This window comes from Elaeis guineensis, chromosome 5 (assembly GCF_000442705.2).
Source record: "Elaeis guineensis isolate ETL-2024a chromosome 5, EG11, whole genome shotgun sequence".
In the NCBI taxonomy this organism is placed as follows: Eukaryota; Viridiplantae; Streptophyta; class Magnoliopsida; order Arecales; family Arecaceae; genus Elaeis; species Elaeis guineensis.
This window is the reverse complement of record NC_025997.2, coordinates 23370473-23393363: the sequence shown is the minus strand read 5'-3', so window position 1 is coordinate 23393363 and position 22891 is coordinate 23370473. Positions and strand designations below refer to the sequence as shown.

General features: G+C 37.1%; 1 protein-coding gene across 1 annotated transcript; it reads left to right on the top strand.

Annotated features, from left to right (window-relative positions):
* The first annotated feature begins 4274 nt into the window (after positions 1 to 4274).
* On the top strand, positions 4275 to 6227 carry LOC105045151 (uncharacterized). Its single transcript, XM_019850378.3, has 2 exons — positions 4275 to 5709; positions 5793 to 6227. Exons 1-2 carry the CDS (start codon positions 4396 to 4398, stop codon positions 5964 to 5966), a joined length of 1488 nt encoding a protein of 495 aa, XP_019705937.1. The 5' UTR covers positions 4275 to 4395; the 3' UTR covers positions 5967 to 6227.
* Positions 6228 to 22891: the final 16664 nt, after the last annotated feature.

Sequence of the window (22891 nt, the reverse complement as noted above, 5' to 3'; positions counted from 1 at the left end):
ATATTTTGAAACTCAAAGCCTGAGCCCGGCCTGAACTCAATTGGGCCTGCTCGAGCCCAAGACCCGACCCGAACCCCTCCCTCTTCCTCTATTTCTCTCTCCTTCCTCTCTCTCTCTCTCTCTCAACTTATCCCATCTCGTGTGAGCCTTCCCAATCGCTGGTCCTCTCCTCCCCTCCTCTGTCTCCTTTGCCATTGGAACCGCTGTTGAAGACATGAAGACATGGGAGCACCATGGTCACCGGGGAGGTCGTAGGCATGAGGAGGAGGCCGAGAGCATAGAGAGAGAGGAAGCCAGAGGGTGTTTGAGGTTGGAGGCCGCTGCTGCACGAAAGGCTACAGATGAGGAGGATGTTCGAAGGGAGAAGCTTCTCGAAGAGCCCCAAGAAAAAAGGCTCTTGATCGGACTGGACAGGGCAAATCGCGGAGCAAATGCACCCTCAAAGATGGAGATGCCGACGTCGTTGATGTTGATGAGGCTGGGGTCGTTGGGGACGATGATGATGGTGCAACAACCATCAATGATAGTGAGCTGGAGTCCACCTTGCCCTTCTACACCAAGATGAGCGGGTGCCCTTGGGGATCTTCGAGAACAGTTGGGGCTTGGGGGTGGCCAAGAGAGATGAGGAGTTAGGGGAGAAGGCACTCGATCAGGGCAAATCCTGAAGTATATGCATGGTGGATGGCACACAATCAGGAATTGGTGAAATACAAAGGGTATGCACAGTGGATAGTAAGCAATCAAGAATTCGTAAAATACAAAGGATAGTATGGCATGTTATGCACTATGGGATTTGAAAATTCCAGGCTAGGCTTTAGGCTAGGGCCCGGGCTGGGTTAAAGGGATACTTAGGCCCGGGCCGAGTTAAAAGGATTCCCGAGCCCAATCTAAAAAATAATTGGGCCTCATAATTAAGCTCGAGCTCGATCTGAACTATTTTGGACCTAGCCTGAAGCTCAGCCTATAGACAGGCTGATCCGAGTCCAGTTCTAGCTCTATGCTTATGCAACACTAAAAACAATAATAGGAAGACTAGTAGAATACAAAGAGTTATGCTGAAAATACTACTCAGTGAGTGAAAGAAATTCTAAGAAGATCAAAGCAACACCAACAGTAGGTCAAGAGGTGTAGTACAAGCAAATAGATTATAAATATCAGAGCATAATGAAGGAAGCTGGTAGTAGATATGCAGCTCCGACCCCCTAGGGATACCTCGTATATTGGATTCCTTATGCATCAACCTGCAAAAGATATCGACACTTAAGATCAACAAAAACCTCAGATGACTACACAAAATCTCCTTGCAAGATTTTATTTGCCATAAAATCCGCAACTTGTTTAGCTTTTCTATAAATATGCATGATTTGATAGAAAATCCATGAGTCTTTTCACTAATATAAATCCTTTACATAAGGAATATGATCGAGCTTTTCCATTGTGCGATTGTTTAACCATGAAACAACAGTTGCTGAACCCCCCTCCAACCATATTTGAGAGGCACGTAATTCAGATATCACCGTCTTGATCTCATACCATGCAGCCTACAGCTCCACAAATGGAACAGAGACATGGGAAAGGAGCTTACCTCCAACCTGCAGCATAACAGCCTCGTGGTTTTGAATGACATATCCAACCACCACATTATTTGTTGTTACAAATGCGTCGAAATTAATTTTTATGAACCCTACGAGAGAGGATAGCCAAGATACTAATCGGGGTCGACAAAAGGAAGATCCCTTTTGTAACTGGCTACTCCAATACCGATGTGAGGCCTGCGAGGTTTGAGTTATATAGGCAACCATTTTCTTGACAGAAAGCTCAAAGCCTATGCAAAAGATGTGATTGGGTCGTATAAGAATTACTAACTATCCATTCGTTCCGAGCTCATCAAAGCAACTATATTGCATATGCCAAGAGTGATTTTGTACATTCCTTATCAAAACATCCGAGAGGAATCAACCAATGTCAATAAGGAATTGAGATAGAAATTTATCCGATACCTATAACTTAGTTGCTGCCAATATATCTACAATGGATGATAGCATGCGCACAATTCTTTATTTGGTCAGAGCATAAATCACAGACTGATTATTAGCAGAAATGATATTAGTGTGCAAGGAAGGTTTTACACGGAAGTTTGTCCCAAACTAGTTTCTAAAGAAAATTTCTAACTGTTGGAGGCACCTTCAAAGGCCAAATCCATCTACAATGGACCTTCAAAGCTTGAACATAATTAGAACTGGATAAACACCTCATATCTTGTAGGTCCTTAGGCGTTCTTGATAAAGTCTTTTGAACTTTAGTTGGCACGAGCCCTATCACTATCATCAATCACCACAAGGCAACGGTGCTTGATGTCATGGATTATTATCTCAAAAACATATTAATTTTTTCATTAAAACAAAATTTAAGTCTAAGGAAGAAGAAGATGAACTAAATTGAATAGATATACTTTTAAACCATCATGCAAATATTATCTCCAAATTAATTTTTCATTTGATATTTTACTTATTTGTGACTTAACCCTGCTTTAATTCCAAACTGGTCAGAGTTGGCTATATAAATCTTTTTTCTGTATTTTGCTAGATTTAGGATGATACTTTTTAAGAGAATATAATGCTACTTCATGTCATAATCTTCATCTTTCCTTTCTGTTACATACATCAAATCATTTTTTTTTAATGGAACAAAATCACAAAGAGAAAACAAGAATGATAACCGACAATATATAGAAACCAAAATCTAAAAGCTAGATGGTGAAATTCAAATAATGTTGTCTCCCTTGGGGTCATCCGATAAAATTAGATATTAAGCCAAGGAAGAAAGTCTTTGTGCACCAGTAAAATACATCATCCCATTTGGTTGGATCATGTAGTCACTATTTTTTAATATATATTTAACATTTATAGTATTATTTTTTTTATTTAAAATCTTTAACACAAATATTTCTCATCTTTTGAAAAAATTATGATATCCCGTGGCTATATTATGACATGCTACGGTCAAATTATGACTTTCTATATAGTAAAAAATCATAATTTGACCGTAAAATATTTTAAAGAAGAAAAAGATTTTTTTGTTATTAAAAATTTATAAAATTTTTAAATAATAAAAAAATTCTTTCTTCTCTATGACTTTCAGATGAAAATTATGACTTCCTGCAATTTGACTGTAGATGTCATAATTTTTTCAAAAGAGAAGAGTTATTTTCGTCATTCAAAATTTTAAACAAAAAAATAGAACTACAGACATTAAATGCGCATTGAAAAGTGGTGGCTGCATGGTCCAATAAAATAGGATGATGTTTTTTATTGGACCACGTGTGATGTATAAAGAATTATTCTAAGGTTGCATTTAGTGTGTCGTCAGACAATCTTGGATGGTAATGTGGATTGTCTTTAGGATAGATTGTCACTATTAAATTATCAGTAATATTGATTACTGTATTTGGTACACACAGGTAATATTGTAGTAAAATTATTAAAATCTTGATTGATATGTTTGATAGGACAATTAGATTATCGGTGATATAAAATCAAATTTCTAAAATATCTCCAATGATTTTATCCTGGTGCTCTTCTTTTTCTTGATGAGAAATAACGAGAGTGATGTGAGTGTGGTGGTGGCGTGAAGAAGTAGTGAGTCGAAGGGTGTGGGGAGCTGTGTGGAGGGGACGGGCGTATGTAGAGTCGTGGGGGTGGTGGGGATGGGTGTGGAGGGGCCATGGAGGGCGGTAGAGGACAAGGATGGAGGAGCCACGGGGGGACAAATCGAGATGGAAGAGCCATGGACTAGAGGTGCACGTAGAGGGGAGAAGGGAATGTTGGACAATAAATTTTGTATGATTTTTTTTAGAGATAATTTTATCTAAAATTTTTATTATAATATTATTAAAAAAATAATAATTTGAATAGTCATTCTTTTTTAAAATAATTCAAATTATCTTCCATAAAATTATCTAAATTATCAAGATAATTTAAATTATTTTTTAAAAAATATGTCAAATATAATAATATAAATTATCATATTAAATTATCACCGACCTGGATAGATCTTGGGCTACCAAACGGCCACCTATCATTCCAGGTTCCACACAGCTGTTTGTGAGAGGTCGAAGTGTCTGTGAGAGGTCGAAGTCGTGAACAGCCGAGTTCCAACCCCAGCCATTCCGAAATACCACACCTATTTTTTCCGTGTCCGGCCCACTCCTGGTCTTACATCAGACAGAAAAAACTCCAACGGCCCACGAATTATCCAATTATATATAACTAATGAATCAAAAGCTAAGTCACCCTTCCACCCTCCCCTCCCCTCGTCCTTTCTTCTCTCTCCTGGTCGATCGCGGCGTCCTCCGTCCTCGACGCGTACCGGCGGTGACTTGATTTCATCGCCGCCATGAACTCCGACACCGGAAACAGATCCAACCGTGGCCCGTCCTCCTCCGCCTCCTCCGGCGTCTCCTTCAACTCCTACCAGTTCGACTTCGGCCTCGCTGCCGGCCGGAGCTCCGCCTCCCGGCCCCTCCGCGACCAGAAACCCAACCCCTCCCCCGCCCCGGCCTCCGCCGGCCCCCAGCCGACTCCCTCGTGGACCCACCAGTCCGCCCGGCCCTCGTGGACCCACCAGCCCGCCGCCGCCGCCTCTGCCTCCACCGCCCCCAGATCTGGCCTCGCCAACCCTCCTCCCTCCATGGTCGGCGACATCTTCGGCAAGAGCTGGACCTCCGCCACCCCCACCCCCTCCTCCTCCCGCCTTCGGATCCTCGACAACAACCCCAATCTCTTCAGCGATCTCGTCGGATCCGCCATCGGCCAGGGCCGCTCCACTGCCGGCAACGTTCCCCTCAAGGCCGCCGCCCCCGGGAACGCCTTCTCCATGGGTAATTTGTCCGATTCCCTCCCCAAATCCACCAGCACCGCAGCCACAGCATCCACCACCTCCAATAACGCCCCGATGAGACCCTCCAGCTGGGGTTTGGCGGATAATCTCGGAAATTTCTCATCTTTGAATCAATCCGGCAGTAAGATCGGGAATCCAATGGGCGGCGGGCAACCGATGAAATCATCAGCTGGCGGGCCGCCGATGAATGCTAAAAAGGACCCCTTTGGATCATTGATGGACTTTGGATCGAATCCTTCTGCAAACCAACCGATGTCATCGGCCAAATCCTCCAAAACCTCCAGCAGTGGTAATGATGATTACTCTTTCGGGGCATTCGAGAATGTCAATTCAACAAAAATGGATGATTTTGGAATGCCAGCTCAGAGCTTTTCGGCTCCTCCACCATCACAAAAGCCTTCTCCGGCCAAAGGTGGGTCGGATCCGATGGATATGTTCTTCTCCTCGTCCGTCTCGTCTGCCCCTGCTGCAAGAGCTGCTTCGGAGGTACCAGGAAGCCAGCCATTTTCGGAGGTGAATGATTGGGATTTGGGTGCGGAGTTTGGGGGACATGATGATGGTGGGATGACAACAGAGCTAGAGGGGCTCCCGCCACCTCCTGCCGGCGTCACACTTTCGGCAGCCAAAACTAAAGGATTGGAAAATTACAAGCAGGGGCAGTTCGCCGATGCTATCAAGTGGCTTTCTTGGGCAGCTGTGCTTCTAGAAAAATCTGGGGAAAATGATGCTACCACTGAGGTCTTGTCCTGCAGGGCATCTTGTTATAAGGAAGTTGGGGAGTATAAGAAGGCCATTGCTGATTGTTCAAAGGTATTAGGATGCTAAGAAGCGTGTTCTCTTCTTTCCCTTTATGGATTGTATTTGATAAAATTCAAACGGTCATTGGTTTGCAGGTATTGGAGCATGATAGCACCGATGTGTCTGTGCTGCTGCAACGTGCACTTTTGTACGAGAGCAGCGAAAAATATAGACTTGGTGCTGAAGATTTGAGGATGGTTCTGAAGATTGATCCCGGTAATCGTCTTGCAAGGAGTACCATTCACCGTCTGAATAAGTTGGCTGATTAGAGATCCTTTGGGCAATCTTGCCCTCGCTCATTGTTTTTATTCTTTAGACATAAAAATCAAGGTGTAGCTCTTACATTTGATTTTCTATTGGTTAATGGTTAGATGTGCGGAAACATTTACAATTCTTGATGTCTTAAAATATGGGTTGATGCGCTAAATTTTTTTGGAAGCTAAGGATGCTTTCACTTGTATGTCTGTGCTGCTGTATCAAACTTTTTAACTTTGACAGTTTAAAAATCATGCCCATGGCGTCAAATCTTATTACTATTGGTTAGTTTTCTGCACATAAATTGTCGTGCATGTGGGCTAATGCTATCTTGATATTCGTTCTAACATGCTCTTGAAATGTTGAACTGCTTTTATTTTTTTTTCCCTCATCATGGTGTCAGCTAGTTCAACGTTGTTTGCACTTCTTGGGTTTTCCCTTTTGTCGTGGCAGTGTGTGTTGTGGGTCTCAAGCTGAAGCTACACCCACACCATTTTTTCTGAAATATCAGTTTTTTAGCATTCTTTAGATATAAGTCATGAACTCATGATAGTTGACGTATAAATCTTTTCAATTGCAATAGATATCTGACTTTCTTTTTTATGCGTTGATTGTTTTCTCCTGCTTGTGTGCATTAAATTTTATATATTTTTCGTGAAAAATATTCACTTGCCTTGATCAAAGACAGTATACCAAATATTTAATGGCTACCATTGTATGTTGCATGATGAGATGATACCATTCTTTATTTTGTTCTCTCCCTCCTGTTTCTTTCCCCTCCTCTAGTGACAATAGTATTCTGTTTTGTAACAATGTCATAAGTTTCAAACTCTGAGAAACCATAATTATGCATCATAATGTATGGATATACATGCAATACATCTTCTGTTAGCCTGTAGAAGTTTCTATAACTGTGATTCTTGATACTTAGAAGAAATTAACATATGTGGAGTGAAATTCAAGGTGATATTAAAGAAGAAAGAACAGGGAAAAGATGCATCTAGTCTTGCAGCTAGATTGCCTGCCAGTTTCATAGCTGTTGCTGCTGGAATGCAGTTGATAACTTCAGACTTTTTGTGAAATGTTTGTCATAGCCATTTCCATTTCCCCTAGAAATTATTAAGATTTTTTCGAAAACTATAAACAACAATGCCCTCCTTACAATAAATTGAAGAAATCTGACGTTATATTTCATAAGAAGGGAATGGATAAATAGGGGTTCTGATCACACAGTTGATTTTGCAAAAGTTATGCTGCTGAGAAATCAAGATTAGTCCGGAGAAGCTCTCATCAAGTCTTTGATAAAATTTGACATGTTGGAGCAGGGATGGTTAGAGAAAACATAGATGAAGCTTAATATTGATTGAAAATACTTTTTGTATCAAAGTATGTAGCTGTAGATATGAAGAAGATAGTCATGGTGAGAAAATAGCTTTTGAGGATCCAACACTTGTAGGGTAGCACATGGCATTAGCTTATGCCCTTACCTTTCCAATATACACTAGTTGAGTTCTTCAAAAAAACACCATTGGCTTATAATATTGATTACAAATATTGCTACTTGATAAACAGCAAGTTTTTTTTAGGAATTGTTAGTTTTTGAAGCTATTCTAGTATAGTTTGCAGGAAGTGAAGAAGCTTGCAAGTGATGATATTTGTTCTCCATTATGAACTAAGTTAGGGAAGTGATGTTTGAGAAGTTTGAAGAAGTTCCTTCTTCAAATACATGCACAGATAGTAGCAACATGGCATGTGCACTGCATGTACGCAAAAAGGGCTAGAAAATATTAAAATAAATACATGAAATTAGTGATAGTTTAACATAAAGAAATAAATATTAGATGAACCAAAAACTAAAATATAAATATAAGTTAAAAATGATATCTGATGGGTGGATATACTCACCAAGCATTGATGTATTTGGAAATATTCATTCACTTATTTATGTAAGCGGATTGTTAAGTATATTTGTCTACTTTTTAGACTTACCTTATTTGTCTCTCTTTTTCTATGGAAGAAAATCAAGGAGGATATATATATATTGATATTGTACCCAACAAAAAAAAAGGGTGTGCTTTTTATGTGACCTTAATGAATATTTGTGGTCCCAATTTGCATGGAATAGGGAAGAGGTATCTATAAAATTTGATCAGAATAGAGGAGAGGCATATGTATTTATGAGAAGATCAGATATTATATATATATATATATATATATATATATTATATATATATATATATATATATTGATATTGTACCCAACAAAAAAAAAGGGTGTGCTTTTTATGTGACCTTAATGAATATTTATGATCCCAATTTGCATGGAATAGGGAAGAGGTATCTATCAAATTTGATCAGAATAGAGGAGTGGCATATGTATTTATGAGAAGATCAGATATTTAGCTCCTTCATTTGGAATAGATGAAAGGTGTTTATGTTTATGGTAAGATGAGATAGTGACCCAATTTGATAGGAATAGAGGGCCAATATGGGGCTCTTGTTATGTGCACACCAAAAGTTCCTTGAGCCCACTAATGCTCACTTGGCAACTAAACATTCGACGACACCCCATGTGTCGCACTAATTATTGTGATTTACGCCAATCTCTTCCTGCCAAGTTGCAGGGCTTTTCGTGTCCATCAAATAATTGGCCCTAGCCTTACTCATAGAATAGAGGAGAGGCATCTATTTTTATGATAATGAGAGGACTTGATTGGAATAGAGGAGAAGCATCTATTGTAAGTTGAGATCTTTGGGCACCACATCTTCCTTGTTGTTCTGACTGGGATGCCCATGATATAAGGAGGGAAAGCAGATTGGGAGAGATATAAAAAGGAGATTTTGCATTTTCTTCTGATCTACTTTGGTCAAGGGCAAGGAGATGGGAATTTTGGTGGAATATTTCAAAATTCAACTTATTTTCACTTCATTATGAATATATGTGAAAACTTTGGTTTAACCACCTGTAGCATGCTGTGTCATCTCTTATTTTAAAAGAAACGATAAGATTCTCTATTAATAACAGTGTCTTCTTTTGTAGACCGTATTTTCTTCCCTTTTAAAAAAAAAGATAACATAGCAAAATGGTATCTTGTCTGAATTTTATGAAATAAGGAACCTAAGAAGAGAAGTTATCTTCTTTATTTTTGCCTAGAGAATGCAAATAAACTTGTCCTTGAAAAACTGATCCCCTTTAGACGTATTCATTACTAAAGTCTTGATACTGGTTTATGTATTGGTATTGGTATCATATGGTATGGGAATCCTTTGTGTCAAGACATAGCAAAAGTATATTGTTGGAGTCAACACAACAAATAGTATCATGCGTTAGTATGGGGCATACTGAGCCCCTGTACCAGTAGCGGTACCCGTCCCAGGTCTCACAGTATGCCTAGGATGATTTTGTATTTAAATACTGCTTGTACATCATTGATGGAATTATTGATCATATTTCTTTTCCTCTTGAATAAACTGGACATTCTAAGGTAAGTAAAAGTATAATGGGAAGTGAAATTTAAATGATTTATGGATCAGAATAGTGGTAAATAGTAGATTTTGTATATTTTTATTTTATTCAGATAGCTATAATTTAAAGGGAATCACTGATTGATTGATAGATCACAACCTCATGTCTCTCCATCTTAAATTTATCATGTGCATCACATGTGCCAATTGCTAGTGTATATTTAACTCTTAAGCATTGATGGTAAGTTATTGGGCCATGGTATCACAGTCTCCTTTAGAATATAACCATTTAATTTGTTGACCGAACTAATTCCATTTTTGTCGAAAAAAAGAGAAAAGTCTATTAAATGGAGTAAAGCATGATTCCTTGATCAAAATAATCTTAAAATGTGATTAATTGGAGCACAAAGTAGTTAGCGAAGTGCTTGAAAAGCATATGTGTGGAACAAGAGCCTGCTGCCCAAAGGAGTCAAAGGTGCTAAAATGTCAGACTCTGAAAGGTTAAAGATGCTAAAATGAATTCATAGTGTATAAGCATAAGTATGTGATTGGTATTCTGAATGATTTGGGTTTGGTAAAGAGTTAGAAAGGTGCGTATACAATAGTGAGAAAAGGTGAATAATTGGAGGTTTGTCTCAAAATCAGCATAGTCATGTTCTGGCAAAAGTGGATGAGACCATGCAAATTTATATCATGAACAACTGTTCTGTTAATCAAAGGGGTATCTTCTATCTTGCTGTCTTCTCATGGTGGGGTTTGAGAATAGATGTCTTGCTGCTACTAGAAGTGCTTTTATTGATGCAGTTCTTAAGTGAGGTGCAATGCTTTTTCCTAGAATAAGTTGAGACAAGGTCTCTTTGTCTACAAGTCGAATTTGATTAATCTGTGATGGAAACCACATTTAGTACTTAGTATGTTCTTTCTCATTCTTCATGCAAGTGTGGTCTGTCAGGTTTGCCAAGAAGTCTCTCTGTTTGCTATTATATCTAGGTATTTTAGGGTCTCAATTGTCATAGTCGACACTCTATATCTGGTCAAGGTTTCATGTCATTTTAAAGATTTTCTGTGTTTTCTATGAAAATATAACGTACAATATGAATACTACTTTCTATTCTTTTTCTGCATTTGAAGAAAATTTCTGTTTAGTGTGATGTTTGGAGCCCAAATATTAGTGGGAGACTTAGTTGAGGCCTTGTTTAAGATTAAGGTGAGGCATTCACATTTTGAAGAGTATGCTGCCTTTAATTGTCTTTTTGATCATCTTGTATTTGTAATGCAACAAACTTTGCATTTTCTCCTTTTTTTTTCAATATTATTATCTAGTGGAAGAGCTCTCTTTTTGTTGTTTGTACATTGGTTTTGACCTTATGGAAAGCGGAAAATTTATAGCTCAATTATCATCGTTGGAAACATTGTTGTGATAGTAATTGTGAAATGTTGGTCAAGCTACAAAAACTGTTGTTTTCTGTCACTTGACTCTGTACCTTGGTTCTAGCATAGAAGAAATGACATAACAAATGGTGTTGTTTATGTGGTTAGTTGAAGTGGATAGTTGCATGGTTGCACTTGAAGTTCATTTGCTGCCTTAGTGAAGTCATAAAAAGGGAGGTTGTGCTCAGGGGTGCATATAGGTCAGATTCCACATCGGGCCACATCCAAATCTAATGAGAATTGTGGATTCTGAAACCCTGACGCATGCGTGCGCACCCACACGCACACACAAAAAAAAAAAAACATGGACTCTCTTTTCTTTAATAAATGTGAGTGGATTTTTTTCCTCCCTTTTTCTTTTGGTTATGTATAAACCTGAAATATTAAGATGCGTATGGAATGTGGAATGCGCACAGAAAATCTGCATGGAAACATGTTTTCAGTGCTTTTGAAGTTCTCCATTTCCTTTTTCAAAATAATAAATTAATAATGTTAGGTGTCATTTTGGAGTCTGTTTGTACTGCTAATTTATATTACACTTTTTCAAATAGCTCGCCTTTTGTTTCCATCATGACAACCATAATGAGCACGATATTTGTAGGAGAGTTCAGCATTTGGTAAAAGTAGTAAAGAAATTGTTGAAATGACTTTTTTGCAGAGAACGAATGAGCGATAGAGCACTTACTGATGGTTTAGTAATGTTCAGTGGTTTTTTCTTCGCTATACTCGGGTGTTATTAATTATGCTTTCTGTATTTAGGTGTATAAAAAGCCAATCTCTGGTCTTCTTCCCCTGACCATGAATGTGAACTTATGTTTATGTGCCTTTTATTTTGTGGATTGCATATTTGGAGGTGGGGTACTTCATTGATTATATATGACCATTTCATCAATTTTTCTTCATTATGCTTCAATTTTTTCAGTCATCTACAGTGGCTACGTGTAGAAAAAGTTGATTTTTGGATCTGAGAGTATATGTCAGTCTGCTGTATGGCATATGGTACTTGATTGCATCCTTGGAGGTGGGATTCCTCTTTTTTTCTCATTAGTTACAAACCTCGTCCCTGTTTTTGGGTTCATAGGAAGTTCTTATTATTAGTCAGTTCAAAAAAATGCTAATTTTAATTTTGTCCATTCCAAAGGAGAATAATAAAATTGCGACAATGAAAGTGAGACAAGATTCCGGTTGGGTTGTATTCTTCTGAGATGAGGATCCAAAAAGTTGAAGGGAGTTCTTAGCTCTGTTACTTCATCCCAGATCTGGTAGGATACTGCAGTGCAGACATTGGTCTGTAAAGAAAGATCACAATATTTCAGTTTAGGGGATTTTAAAGATTTTTGTCTTATATTATTCGAGAATATGCTTTAAGTTCTGAAAAAAAAAAAAGATGTGTTGACTGAGACTCCTTGTTGATGAATGGATGGTTAACTATTTTGCATTCAGACTTGAGCAAATAATTCAGAGTTAACAGTTGAGGCAATTTAGACCTGAGACCAGGTAGCTTTTTAACTTTTGTGATTGGTGGAATTCGAGCAAGCAGAACCTTTAGTCATCCTAGATTTTGAAGCGAGAAATGGCAGGTTCTAAGTTCCTGTTTTCAGTTCATTAAAAGAGCATTTACTTTTCTTTATTAATGGACAAATTACATCTTCTGAGTGAGACTTCTAGTCAGATTTGCTTGTCATTGGTTCTAGAGTTCACCTTGGATCTTGAGCTTAGTTAGTATATGGCGTTAGAGGATTCTTTTTAATCAATAATAATGAATTTTTCCATATCCAGGTGAATCTCCTTGGATGATTGCACAGGTGTTGCTCCAGTGATTGCCATCTATTGCTTGGATTATATCTGTTTCTTTTGAGGCTGGTGCTTTCCATAGGCAGATTTTTGAAGAGGATCCTTAGATTAGAAATCTGAGTTTATTTCGATCCCTCTTTAGGTGCATATCGTTAACAAAGTTTGTCTTTTGGTCCATCAAGAAAGAGAAGACACGGTGTAGTGAATCATTCTAATCACCGGTCTTGTGAAGCCTGTTGTAAAACCCTTGTCAGATTTGATGTGTGGTTCAGCCCGTTTCAGATCTACCCACTTGGCGTGGTATTGGAGGCCATCAATGTTCCTTACCGCCATCCAAGACTTGCGGTATTGGTCGATACTGGTATCTAGGTGTATTGATCATACCCTACTATATAGGGCTGGAAATGGATCGGATTGAGATAGGTCATGCCTTGATGCAGACCTGAACTTGCTTTGGATTTTGGATTTTTTTTTTGGCTTTGAGCTAGACTTGGCATGAAAAATTTTAAATAATCCAGATCTAAATTTAAGCGCCCTGAAAGATAAATTCACATCGACGGAGCAGTAGCAGAAGAATCGAGAGGTGAGGAAGAAAAGAGATGTCATTGCCGGTCGAGCTCTCGTAATCAATCGCTCATATGTTCATTTCATTCTGGCTAGCGAAGTAGGATAGATCTCAGACTAACACGACATGAAAGACTTATTACATCCTTGAAAATTTTAATCAAAAGCGCTAGAAAAGACATATCCTATATGCTACCTGCCTTATGCTGCAAGCAAGTCTTTAAGGGCATCTCTTTCTCTTCCAATTGTTTGCTTTCAGTTTAGTAGGTGCTCTTTCTCCCAATCAATCGCGATGGTTCCGGGTGTTAGTATTTAGTTGTGCGAAGCGTTGTTGATAAGAACAAGAACTTTCTTTCTCTCATGCCCTTTACCTTAAGCCTGACAAAGATAGAATGTTTTACTTGCGGTCTTTGTAATATGCTCTTTCAAATAGATTACAGATCTTCCTGCTTAGCTGCACTGCTCTTTGAGCTCTTTTGTCCGCTATCGCTTCTTTTAGTACTAGCTCTGATCTCTCTTCAGCAATAGCAGTAGTTTAAGCTATTGATCTAGTCGTTGATCCTGCAGCTTATCAAAATAAACATCAGAGAGGTAAGCCCAAAACAAAGCTGCTCCCGTTTAGAATTTGAACAATCTTCAGTCACGCCATCATAATGGGAGCCTCCACGCTGAGCTCCTTCATCTTAATGACCTAGTGCTTCACCTCGTAAACTTGGGCCTTCATCTGTAGGGCAAGAATCGATTTCACTGCTGGTCTAGAAAGAAGACTTGGGAGAATGAAATTTCTTCCCTTTATAGAGGGAGCATGCCTAGGTGACTAAATAGAAGTTTCAAAGGGGAGTGACTCTACCAAGAAAGACAACTACTCCTTATCCGAAGACTTCCACTATTCTCTCGACTCAGAAGGGGCTGAAACGTGTAGTTTTTGGTTTTTATCTGGGTGTTGCCTGATCAACAAAAGACTTGAAATTTCTTATTTTCCAAAATGGATACTATCAGGTCGGATGAATTAGAGAATAGACAGACGTTTGTAGTGTTTTTTGAAAAAAAAAGTTATTTTCATGAATATCTTTGGAATAAGATTTTGGAGAATCAAGACAAGCAATACAGAAAGGAAGAGATTATACTTTTTTTATCTAAAATATATTCTCTGAAAAAACAACCTATTCTTTAAGATTCACTTTCAAACAGCTTATTCCTCTATTCAATAAGGAAAGTTGGGTATTCGAACCCGAGTATACGAGAAAAAATAGAATATTTGATGGAAGAACAGGAGATCCTTTTGAACAACCTGTTCTAATATAGATAGAATCCCCATAAAAATACCACTAGATCGTTTGGTATTCCAACAGAAAGATACAATCCAAATTAGAATGAGCTTGATCCAAACCTGATTGGACCAACCCAAATTACCTATTTGAGCCAAAAATAGATTTGGCTCAAATCCGATTAAAGTTTAATATTTCATATTATTGCTTCACAAACTAGCCAAAAACCAAAAATTTTTCTGTAACATCATTTGAGGTCACCATCAATAAAATGATTGTGGGGTAGGAGGCAGCGGCAACGGTGGCATATAGCGGTTTGAGGAGGATGATACGGTAGTTGTATATGCGATGCTGTAATGAATGACATATGCAATGCTACAATGAGTGACATTGGCGATGACTGATGGAGAGAGTACATGGCAGTGAAGGTGATGGTGAGGATGGAGGGAGCAAGTGGAAAGGCGGACTGCCATGGGAGGCACAAGGGGGGCTGTTGGTCAATATAATCATGGGCATGCGGGACTAAGGCTGAAATCGGATTGGATACGGATCAGATACTAATATATCTATATCTTTTTTTATTTTGTCTGACGATACAAATACAAAAATTATTCGGATGAAAAATTCATATCCATATTTATTTTAAACTGATACAGATATAATTCGGATAATAAAAGTATGGATATAATTATGGATATAACTTAGATAATTAAATTTTATAACTACAGAATCAAAGATATTACTAAATATATGATAAATCAAGTTAATAATATGTTTATATGTTGTATATTTTTCTTAAAAATTAATAAGTACTATATAAAAATTATATAGGATTACATATAGATTCGGATATTCAGATACAGATTGGATAATTATTTATCCATATCCATATTTATTTTTCTTTGATGGATATAGATACGATACGGATATTAGTCGGATCCTGAAATTTCTATCCATATTCGGATTGATTGAATACGAAAATAGTTTCGGACGAATAATATCCATACCACTTCACCCCTATGTGGGAGGTCATTGGATGGTGGGTGGTCTAGTCTGGAACCCAAAAAATAGAGCTGATGCCACCTTCTAGATTATGACCTCATTCATGATCACTTGTTCTTGGATTCAAATTGAGACAGCACTCTATTGTCATGCCAACCTCAAGCCACAAGCTGCCTCGATGGAAAGGTCAACTCGCTAGAACCTCCCTGTGACTTCTAGAGCATGAATGAAATCTACAACTAGCATCTATGACTAACAATTATGATTTGTAGGTTAGTGGATGGATTTTCTATCCCAATGGTCTACTAAATTAAGATCTAGCAACTTAGCCAATTAGGGACTAATGGCCTATTGAATTTGGCATAAACAGTCTACAGCTCCATCTCTATATAAAGCGGTAATCAGAGGTTCCTAGGATAAACAAACAAAGCTCATCTATAGAATACTATGCCTATATTCTCTCTCACTCTTCTGTCTCATTCCTTCTTATTTTTTTGTTCTTAAGCTTCGACTAATTTAAGCATCAGAGGGCCCTCCATCGGAGCACCTCTGGTGCATGCAAACTTTTATTGTAGGTTCATCTGGAAGAAGGGCACTTTCAACTGAATCCAAGCTTTATGTCGGTGAATGACCAATATCAATATGATGACTTATAGCAATAAATCCTTGTATAGAATGAGATCGGTATAGAGTCAGATACTGAATTTTGCCGCCATCTATAGTGGCATTGTAGATTCTTTAGCAATCACTAGTGAAGAAAAGATAGATTAGAATGACCTAATTTTATTTAGCATATTACATTGTAGATTCTTTAGCAATTACCAGTGAAGAAAAAATAGATTTGAATGACCTAATTTATTGAGCATACTAATGAGGTATATATATACATCACATGAAGAAAGATAGATTAGAATGATTTGATTTTATTGAGCATATCAATGAGGCATATATATACATCACATGTACAAATTTAGTATATTTACAAAATCAATTCAGTATATATACAAATCTCATAAATCAATCTTTGGGATTCCATCAAATCCCATAGATCTGTCCATAACAAAGTTTTCCAATTTAACCAAATAACTGTGGAAAGTATCCTGATAAATATGGAAGTTTGAATAATCTTTAGGATTCTTATCAAATTCTATAAATCAATTCATGATGGAACTGCCAAGATTGTCCAAGTTATCGTGATAAGTTATGTAGGTAAATATAAAAGGTTGGAAGAATCTCTAGAATTCTATCGGTGGAAAGTTTAAAAAAAATCTTTGAGATTCTATCACTCTCCCTCAAGTTAGAGGTGGAGACCCATAACACCCCAACTTGCTACTAAGAAGGAGAAACTGATCACGTCTTAGCACCTTGATGAAGATATCGGCTAATTGATGATTACTACGAACATATGTGGTGGAGATATCGTGTATTTGAATACGTTCACGAACTATGTGGCAATTAACTTTGATGTGCTTAGTGCATTCGTGAAATATTGGATTAGCGGCAATATGAAGTGTGGCTTGATTATCATAATATAACTTCATAGATTGGATATGTGCAACATCCAGATCAGATAATAAGGACTTAAGCCATAATAATTCATAGATGGTAGCTGCCATGGATCTATATTCAGTCTTAGCAGAAGAGGAAAAACTGTGGGTTATTTCTTTGTTTTCCATAAAATAGGAGAAGATCCTAATAGAGTGAAATAGCCTGTCATAGATTGCTGAGTCATTGGTCAAGTAGTCCAATCTGAATCAACATAAGCATGCAAAGTGAGATCAATAGAGGATGGGAGAAGTAATCTTTTATCAGGAGATGATTTTAAATAGCGCAATACACGGATGGCAGTATTATAGTGTGGCTTCTTTGGATTCTGCATAAATTGATTGAGCATGTGAACCAAATACATAATTTCTGGCCTAGTGATTGACAAATAAATTAAGTGACTAACTAGCCGTCTATAAGAAGAAGGATCTTTTAGTGCAACACCATCATCAGTGAGTCTTAACTTCTATTTCTTGGGAAAATCACATACTTTGGCACCTAACAATCCAATCTCAGAAAGAATATCTAATGTATACTTGTGTTGCCTGAGAAAATATCTTTAGAAGAACGTGCCACTTCAATACCAAGAAAAATTTTAAGGGAGCCAAGATCTTTGATGTGAAAATGAGTGTTTAAGAATTACTTTGAATGTGATGATTTGTTGAGGATTTACTATCAGTCACAATAATATCGTCAACATATACAGGACTATTGTGAAGCCTGAATCAGTATTGAGTATAAAAAGTAAATAACCCTACATTGGATTACTTGTAACCCGTTGCTTTTGATAATAGAGATAAACTTCTCAAACCAATTCCGTGAGGGCTTGTTTCGGCCATAAATGGACTTGTGTAGCTGGCAAAACACGATGTTCTGCTGTGTCGTGCTAAACTCGATGGTAAACGCATATATACATCTTCATGTAAGTCACTTATGTAGAAAATGCATTGTTGACATCAAGTTATATAAGAGCCAACCACGATGAATGCAACAGCAAGAAGGTAACGTACTGTGACTAGTTTGTCAACCGATAACAAATATTTTGATAATAACGATACCTTTAATTTGTGTATAGGCCTTAGTAATGAGGTTGAGCTTTATATTGCTCGGTAGTGCCATTAGATTTATACTTGATTTTATAAACCCATTTGTTTTCAGTGGAGACTTTGTCTGGAGGAAGAGACATTAAAGATCATGTCTTATTTTTTTAATGCTTCCAGTTCGGATGCCATTGCTTCTCACTAGTGAGGGTTTTTAACTACCTGTGAATAACTAATGGGCTATCATTGGAGGAGATGGCAGAGAGAAAAGTAAAATATGAGGAGAAAAATGAGAATAAGTGATATAAGAAGAGATAGGATAAGGCATACCTAAATCTGCTGTTGGTTGTGAAGAGATGTGAGGTGTATCACAAAAGCCGAACAAACATAATCTTTGAGATATGAAAGATGAGTATGAGTTCGACTGGAATGTCGTAAAGTATTATTTGGAGATTGGGTTTGTTCTATAGGTTGGTCGTGAACATCATCGGTTGAAATAGAGATTATGGTCATAACATAGTCATCTTCGTAATCAAAGGTGGGTAAGGAAACTATAGATCCTGAATGCATGTCAGGTTTATCTTTAAAAGGAAAGATTGTTTCATAAAACTTAACACCATGTGAAATAAAAAATTGATGAGTTTCAAGATCATAAACCCTGTAGTCCTTTTGACTAAAAGGATAATCTACAAAAATACACCAAGTAGCCTATGGAGCAAATTTATGACGATTATGGGTATGATTATATGCATAATAAAAATAACCAAAGACATGTAATTGGTGATTGTCTGGTGAGCTTTTCAGTAACACTTCATGAGATGTCTTTCCAAATAGGACAGGTGAAGACAGATGATTAATCAAATATTTACAGTGAGAACTAGAAAGATAAAGGTAAATGAGCTTCAAAAAATAAGGCATGAACAACTTCCAAAATGTGTTGATGTTTGCATTCAGCTATCCTATTTTGTTGGGGTGTATCCACATATGTTAATTGATGGATTATACCATTTTGAAAATAAGCATGCATAGATGTGAACTCCCGATCATTATCAGTTCACTGACCTTAACTAAAACAGTTAAATTGATTTTTAACCATAGCACAAAATATCTTGATAAAGATCGAAGCTTCGGATTTATATTTCATTAAATAAATTCAAGTACATCTAGAATAGTCATTTATAATAGTAAGAAAATAATATGCACCAGTATATGAAGTGTGCAATATCCACCCCAAATATTAACAATGAATAAAGTAAAACAACATTCACTTCTATTATTACTTAATAGAAATGGATTTCGAGTTTAGTGTGACAAATGATAAGTTTCATAGTAAAAATTGCTATCAAGAAAAATTTTTGGAAGATTTCAGAAGAAAGGAAGATAAATAGACTAAAGAAGGATGACCAAGGTGTAAGTGCCACAACAAAGAAAGATCAAATGCTATCGATGATGTTCTCCTAGCAGAGGGCTGAACAAAGTGATACACACCATCACACATCTCTCCTACACTAATCAACTTTTTTGAGGTAAGGTCCTGAATAACACAAAAGGTTAGAAAAAATAGAACTGCACAATTCAAAGCATTGGTTAGTTTGCTTACCAATAACAAGTTGAAGTAAAAATTTAGAATATACAAAACATCATATAGAGGTATATTAGGTGATAAATGGACCTTGCCGGTACAAGAGATTCGAAAACAAGTACCATTGGGTAGTTTAATAGGCTTAGTGTCAAGGTACTCAATGATATTTATCATATTATAGAGATTGGGTATCATATGGTCTGAAGCCCCACCATCTATAACCCAATCATCAGATTCAAGAAAAATATAGTTGCAATATTGCTTACCAGTAAGATTGGCTTGAGGTGATTATTTGCCTTGGTGGAGGAGACTCACAAATTGTTTGTATTGACTAGTAGTTAACTCAGGCATGGGAGAAATTTTAGCATCCTCACTAGCAATGCAAGAGACATCATGATGGCAGCAGCAGCATAAGAATGAGACATTTGCGTAGCAGGCCCATTTTCTTAGTGCTTGGTATATTGTCCAACTTTATTTGAGCCATAGCTTTGTGGTGCCCAATTTTGAGGATAGCTAACAAGTTTGTAGCAAGTCTCTTTTATGTGGTTGGACAGCCTACAATGAGTACATATAATCTTCCTTTTATCTTTGCTCATATTTTTCTTACTATTGGATCGACTTGCTTTGGCAGTGAGTGCCGCTACTTCAATATAAGGCATATTAAGAGTGCCGTTGCTTCTTAACAGATTAAAAGGTAGGCTCTATTGATATTAGGAAGATAATCCATCGCTAATATTTATGTACGAATGGTGGAAAAATTATCATTTAAGCCCATCAAAATTAATGAACTTTCTCTTACTTGATCATGGTGATTAGCTCCTTTGATGCTCTACATTTATAGGTTGGGATAGCCGTATAGGTTCCAAGCTCATCCTAGTAACTTTAATAGTAAAGTATGCCATGACAGATTATTGCCTTTGTTCATGCAAGGCAATGTTACGGCGAAGTTGATAAATTCGGATCTTATTTTTTTGAGAGAACCATTCTTTCAAGACCCTTCCATATCAACATAACGAATACTTTAGTGGAGATCTCTTGATAAAGAATTTAAAATCCATGAAACAATCATGGAATTGCATTTTTTCCATGTTTGGACATCAAAGAGGGGGGCTGATGGTTTTGACAAAGTTTCATCAACAAAACATTACTTGTTTTTGGTAAGAAGGACATTTCTCATGGCTTTTTTTCAAGTGGAGTAGTTATCACAGTCAAGAAACAAGATACTAAGGCTATTCCTAGATTATCAGATGGATGTAGGTAGTATGGAGAAGATGTAGAGATTTTATTATTTGATATGGGTGAGACCATATCGTAGGATAGAGAGAAAAAAATATTTTAGAAGATAAATATAAAAAGATATGCAAACTTAGGAACTTAAAGCTTTGATACCATGAAGAAAAAGATAGATTAGAACGATATGATTTATTGAGTATATCAATTATATATATATATATAATATATATATATCATAAATCAATTTTTGAGATTCTATCATCTCGTAAACTTGTCGATGACAAAGCTGCCCAACTTGATCAAATAAATATGGAAATATCCTAATAAATATTGAAAGTTTGAAGAATCTTCGGGATACTTATCAAATTTTATAAATCAATTCATGATGGAACTATCAAGATCATCCAAATAATCATGACAAGTTATGTAAGTAAAGATATAAGGTTGGAAGAATCTAGATTTCTATCAGTGGAAAATTTAAAATCTTTGGAATCCTACAACTGGCGTCTGGTGCAGTTTATGCTGTTCCCATTTGGCTAAAGCAATTGCTATGTGGACAGTCATTACATTCACCTTTTTTTTTTTTTTGAAAAAAAAACCAACTGTACAATTGTTTCGCGGTTTGCCTTTAATCACAAGAGCGACTGTTTACTGAGAGAGGCTCCTCTCATAAGGTACCGGGCACAACGCATCAAATTTGGCACTTGTCCCATTTGCTAATGACCTTCTGACAGCCGACTCCTCTCTTAACCACCGACCACAAACACATCAAATTTGGCACTTCGCACCATTGCTCGTCCCATTTGCTAATGATCTCTCCTCAACCAGGAAAAAAATTTGTACAGCACTGTAGCTATACCAGCTGCGGTCATGCGATAACATCTTTAATTTTTTCTGGTCCCTGAAGTATTCCTAGCATCCACAAGTTCCTCCATGGAAGAAGAAAAAACAAAACAAAACAAAACAAAACTGTATGAGATTTATATAGATGGTCTAGAGGACCATGATCATCACTTTCAAGTTGGAGCTGAAAAAAAAAATGGTCTTATTGTCGGCTAGTGCCATGTGTCATGATGGTGTCACAACTACCAACACTAGTTGGCTTTGATATCGTTTCATTTCATACTAAATTATAGGAGATTCTTCTATGTTGACAGTGGCACACTAGCTCTAAAATGCTAAGCAGAAGTAATATTCTATTCTTAAAGTAGATCTTCGCTTTAAATATCTCTCCGTAGTGTATATAGTTCATGTGGGAAGATCTCCGAGTCTCTGGGTTTCTCATTTACCAAAAACTTTGCTGATGTTGAAGGATGTTGCATGCTCAAATTAATTAAAGCCATCCTTGCGTGCGCAACCATGGGATGCATGTTTAGGACTAGTGATACGAGGGACCACGTAATAGGTACTCTAATCTTTCATGATTATCAGCCCTATTGTTGCGAATGTGTCTTGAGACCATCTTTTCTAATAACGACATTTCCTTACATATGATATACAGTGTATCACCAAATTTGGATAGATGTAACGAGTTAGAAAACTCCATAATAGCATCCTAGGACATATTTGGTTGGAGGGAGTTAGACTATGGAATGAAAATGGAAATAAATGATTTCTATTATAACTATTTGATTTGGAGGAATTCCATTCCTATTATTATTTTAGAGAAAATGGAAGTATCTTAATTCTGCAAAATCTAATTCGTATTTTTTTCTAGTATTCAAATCTCATTTCAATTTTAATTCTAATTATAAATCAAAAATTTTGGAGATATGATTTTTTCTATTCCCATTCCAACCCATTCTAATCATAATGATGAATCACCAACTCTCTTTCAAAGAAAGATAGCTGTTACGGGGGTAAGTTGCAGACCTCGATATATGCTGAGGATCGAATATCTTTGGATATGACTGGTCTATCCTTTTCAGACCTAATCGAGGTAAAATTTAAATCGTATCTGTTTGTCTTTTAGTGATGTTTACGAGTAAAGTCAACCTTAAGCCTTAATAGCACTGA